At 43.7% G+C, this 5,321-nt stretch overlaps 1 protein-coding gene across 2 annotated transcripts in view; it reads left to right on the top strand.

The window, feature by feature from the left end:
- The first annotated feature begins 831 nt into the window (after window positions 1-831).
- Lrig2 (leucine rich repeats and immunoglobulin like domains 2) overlaps window positions 832-5,321 on the top strand; it is a 57,974-nt gene continuing 53,484 nt past the window's right edge. For both annotated transcript variants that reach the window (XM_021195763.1, XM_021195762.1), the window contains exon 1: window positions 832-1,294. In XM_021195763.1, coding sequence (XP_021051422.1) covers window positions 1,059-1,294 — 236 coding nt within the window. In that variant the 5' untranslated portion in view covers window positions 832-1,058. The remainder of the gene's footprint in view (window positions 1,295-5,321) is intronic.

The following is a 5,321-nucleotide window of genomic DNA, read 5'->3' as shown; positions in this document are numbered from 1 at the left end:
TATAAACACACTATACATCAGTGAGCCATTACTGATATTTTCATTCTTACTCACTTTGTAGGTAACACACAGTGGAGAGAGCACAAGGTAAGCTAGATTCCGCTGTCCCCAGTAAGTCTTGATTTCAGGATAATTTCCTTCCAGCCTTCACTTTGTTGATTGCTCAAAAACCTCAAACAGAAACCAGAAAACCCCACATCCTCAAACCAACCTTTTATCTATTTGTCCCACTTGTTTTTCTGAAGATGAAACAATATTTTCCCAAATCGAGGAAAGAAGACAATTATTGACCCCCAGGCTACAGTAGAAGCTGGACGTGTAGTGACTAAATAGCGCCTCTGCCAATGGGAACTTGAAGTCCTTTCATAGTGACAGCATGCCGTGCTCCGGGAGTACCAACTGCCACATTTTTTCAGGGCAGGGAGTTCGGCCGCAGAGGCCGCCCTGGTTGGGCTCCGGAGACTGATGTGGTCGAAGTTAGGCTCAGATCGTGTACTCATTTGCGGCTGCAGCTTGGCAGGCAGCCCTTCTGCCATTCCCCACACCTGGAGCCTACAGAATAGGTCTTTTCTCACTACTACAGCAGATCAACCGCAGTGAGGATTTGGCGTTTCGGGTTTCGCCTTTTCATTCTATTTTAAGGACCTAGTGCGCCCACAAGCGGAGGAATAGCTGCAGAACTGCAGAAGAAGCTCGGAAAAGGAGAAAGAGGCACAGTAATGCTCGCCTCCTAGGGGGCGGGGCTATCGTAGGCCTCGCCCCTCTTAGAACCCAATTTCCTACGCAACCTCATCCCGGGGCTCCGATTGGCTGGCTCCTGAGCGTGAGGACGTTGCGTCGCGGGGCGGGGCGGGCGAGCGGTGTCTGTCAGGGTTTCAGCTCTACGCCCCCGATCGCCGCCCCCTCCCCTGCGGTCGCGTCGTTTCCTCCTCTCGCCAGCTCTGAGCGGGGACAGGTGACAGCCCGGGCTCCGGGTGGCGGTTCAGCCTCCGGGCATCTCTCCTCAGCCGACTCTCTGAGCTAGCTGCTGTCCTCGAGCGGGTCCCGGCCAGGGGAAGATGGCGGCCGCGCCCCGCGGCATCTGGGAGCAGCGGCGCCTGGGCTGTGGGTTGGGACCCCTCGCACGGTTGCTCATCCTTGCGCAGGCGCTGCGGCTGCTGCCCGCTGCCCGGGCCGGCCTGTGCCCGGCGCCCTGCGCCTGCCGTCTTCCTCTGCTGGACTGCAGTCGCAGGAAGCTGCCCGCGCCCAGCTGGAGGGCACTGTCGGGCCCGCTGCCCCCCGACGTCTCCAGCCTGTGAGTAGAGGGTCCGAGGGCGCGGTCGCCAGCGAGTTCGGAAGGGAGCTGCCCTATTGAGATTGTGAACTTTGAATGTTAGGGTTTCCCGGTACTCGTGGGAAGATAGGGGTTAAGACCTGGGGTCCTAGGGGATCTGTGACGTTCCGGACTGGAGATGTTTAATGTTGGACTCACGGGTCCTGAGCAGCACAGCTGAGAATGGATGGCTGTGGGTCGGGTCCAAGGGCAAAGCCCTCTTTGGGCTGCATCATTTTTTTTTTTTTTTTAATTCCAGCTTGACTGGTCCTTGGGCACGTGATGCAAACACACTCACTCCCAAAGATACAGGAGCTCTCTTTTGTCCCCAGTTCACCCATCTGCACATTGTATGTTTCAGTTTTGATACTTGAGTTCTTGATAGGGTTGAAAACCTCTGCGTACTTAAGGAAGATCATTGCTGATTCCTAATATTTTGTAAGAGTAGTTATTCTTTAGAAATCAGTTTAAAGAGGGGAAAGATTTTTTCTTCCCAAATCACGGTACTTTGTTTTCACTATGTTACTTTGAGTTAAAGAATCTTTCATCTCAGATCTCTTTGTTTATGTATGAGAATCCAGTGCAGTGGTTGAGTGGATTCTGGAGTCTCTAGCTCAGACTTTAAATCCTGACAAACTTGTATTAGCTAGTGGCACTTGAAGAGCTCACTGGGCTGAGTCAGTCGGTATTAAATAGAACAGTAGGTATTAAATACTGCAATTATGAGACTTCTTAGCCACCAACATACAGTTATGTCTCTGCCACTAACTGATCAACGTGCTTATTAATTGACTTCTAGAGTTACCACTGAAAAAGAGTTATCACTAAAAATAGTTTTGTGATATAATTAAAATACAAAGACTGGTTAGGTTCTTAATGGAAAAAGAATACAGGTAGAACATCTGTATTGCAGAGGCTAAGTATATGTTTGCAGAATGTATTTATAGGTTAGCATAGATAGGAAAGAAGCTAATTCCTGTATTCATTGAGAAAATTAGTAACTGCTACAGTTAATATAGAATTGCAATATAGTAATACAGCTCCTGTCATTTTGTGGTGGTTATATCTGTAGCTTATTCTGGTTTGACTCAGTATTACCATTTAGCATAGTCTGAATTAATCCAAGCACAGCATCATCTTTATACAGTAGGCGCCTTTTTGAAGAAATTGATGAGACAGCTACCTGATTATGATAGGTTGAATCTGACATAGGTTTATAAACAATATGACTTAATGTAACTAATTGAAGTAAACATGGCCTGCTTTTGAAGATCCTTCATTGAGACTTGCTGAGTGTGTTTGTTTACTATGCATGAAGTTCTGGGTTTGAACATTAGTGCTGAAAAATAATAAGAAAAAAAATCGTTGTTAAGTATATAGTAATGTTACCAAAGATGCTAATTGCCAGAAGATAACTGACATTTGGTTTTATTTATTTATTTAGTCTTTTACCTTTTGTGTTTTGAGAGGAGATACTGCCAGGTAGCTCAGGATAACCAACTCTCTATCCTTCTGCCTCAGCTTACTGACTGCTGCCCACCATTCCCAGCTTGCATTCAGAAAATTGAAATAAAAATGAAATTGACATTTTTAGTTGAAGTGAAATGCCTTGGAGAACAATTCCCTTATAGTCGATTATTTTGAATATAGTTTCACTAAAAATATCAAACTACAGGCAGAATGCAGCCATGTTCTTTGTCAGGGTATCATTCGAATGGGCTCTAGTTTGATTGCCTATAGAGTCCTTGTTCTCTGAAACTGAATGAGCATAGTGTCTACCTACTGCTTATACTGTTATCAGCATTTTGGCATCAATATATGACTCACTAACTTCTTAACATTCTAGGGTTTTTCTAACCCATAACTCAAAATTCTGCTATTTTCCTCTTGCAAACCAGTTCTAAGAGCCACAGAACAAAATGATCAGCATATTGCAACAACAGCCTCACTTCTTAGTGTGGAATTTTTATATTAGTTAGTTACTCTTCTTTTTTTATTTTGTTTTTTTCAAGATAGGGGTTCTCTTTATATAGTCCTGGCTATCCTAGAACTCACTCTGTAGACCAGACTGGCCTCCAACTCAGAGATCAGCCTGTCTCTGCCTCTGTCTCTGAGTGCTGGGGTCAAAGGCATGGGCTACCACTGTTACTTTTCATGTTGCTGTGACCAATTATCTGACACATGCCAACTCCAGGGAGGAGTTTGGCTTATGTTCTAAGAGATGCAGTTGTCTTCTAGAAAAGAAGACTGCATGGCAGAGGAGCATGCAGTGGCTGGCTCACAGCTAGATGGAAGAGGAAACAATTCTTTGGTTGTTTGAGACAAGGCCTTTCTAAGTAGTCCAGGCTGTCCTTAAGCTTCTACTTTTCCTATTTTTGCCTCCCTGGTGCTGGGATCCTTCTATGAACCGTACTGGACACTAGTGTGTCTGTAATTTTTGATTTGTGTCATAATGTTGATGCTTAAAGGTTTTGGACTTTGGAAGATTTTGGATTTTCTGGTTAGGAATATTCAACCTATATTTAAATCCTTCCTAGTTATTCTGACATCTAGTGTTAATGGAAAACCACTTAGCCAAAATAGCTATAGAGTGCTAGGGCCTTGTGCCTGCTAGGCAGGTCCTCTAAGCTCTGTCCCCAGCCCAAGTTGTCAGTGCTTCTCAAATGCCAATTTAGGAGATCTGTATTTTGTTTAATTCTTCAGAATTCTGTTGTGCTTTGGAAGACTCAAAGATCCATTTTTATTAAAAAATACTTTGTAGGGAGCTAAAGAGGAGGTGTAGCAGTTAAAAGCACAGGGTGCTCTTGTAGAGGGTAGGGTTGAATTCCCAGCACGCAGGCAGCTCACTGCCATCTGTAACTCTAGTCCTAGGGGATCTGAGGCAAGGGCTATACTGAGAAACCCTGTCTCAAAGAAAACCAAGGGAAGCAGGGGATAATCACAGTTTTCTAATGCTTGAAAATACATTTCTCTCATCTTAGTAAGTAGCCTTTTTAAATGGATAAATTTTTATTTTTAATGTGTATGTATTTCTCTGCCTGCCTGCCTGCCTGCCTGCCTGCCTGCCTGCCTGTGTACATACAAGTGCCTGGAGGTCAGAGGCATTAGATCTCCATGAAGTAGGACATTGTGAGCTGCTAGGAATTGAATTCAGGTCGCTGGGAGAGTGCTGTGTGCTCTTAGGTCCTGACCATCTATCCACCCCAGTCTTATAGTTCTAAATTTTTGTGGGGAGGCAATGTATTGTGAGATTATGAGATTGTTCTTTCACATTATTTTGACACAGAGACACTCAGTTAAACCAAGATCTAGCTAGCTTGCTGGGGGAACCCCTGTCTCTGCCCTTGGAGACTGGAATTATAGGTGGGCCACCATACCCACCCAATGCTTATATGGGTTCTGGGGACCTGAACTCCATTCTTTAACTTGCCAAGTGTTTTTAACTGCAGAACCATCTTCCTAGCCCTGCTTTATTCTTTAAAGGGTGTCCTAAGCCTAATGAGAAACTGGCATTTAACCAATGGAGAAAGAGCATATTAAAAGCTTAGCAAAAATGTTCTTAAGAAGGGCTTTTAACGTGTTCTTATACCTTCTTTTATGTGCCAAAGTAGATGACTCAACTAATTCTCTATTACTCTAGTCATGAAAAAATGTTAGGATGTTCACTTAATACAAATTAAAATCAAAGCTATTTAAATAATTTTATCCTAAGCAAATTACTACATTTGTATTTAGGACAATCTCCAGAAGAGTGGAATAGTTTATGTACTTAACTTTTTTTTTTCTGTTTTGTTTTTATTTTGTTGAGACAGGGTTTCTCTGTGTAGCCCTGGCTGTCTTTGACTTGATTTATAGAACAGGCTGACCTTGAATTCACAGAGATCTCCCTGTATCTGCCTCCTGAGGTAAACTTTTCTTTCTTTCTTTCTTTCTTTCTTTCTTTCTTTCTTTCTTTCTTTCTTTCTTTCTTTCTTTCTTTCTTTCTTTTAAGAAATGTGCTTCTGCTTCT

Source organism: Mus pahari, chromosome 4 (assembly GCF_900095145.1).
Source record: "Mus pahari chromosome 4, PAHARI_EIJ_v1.1, whole genome shotgun sequence".
In the NCBI taxonomy this organism is placed as follows: Eukaryota; Metazoa; Chordata; class Mammalia; order Rodentia; family Muridae; genus Mus; species Mus pahari.
The sequence above is the reverse complement of the archived record's forward strand: the minus strand, read 5'-3'. Positions and strand labels throughout refer to the sequence as shown.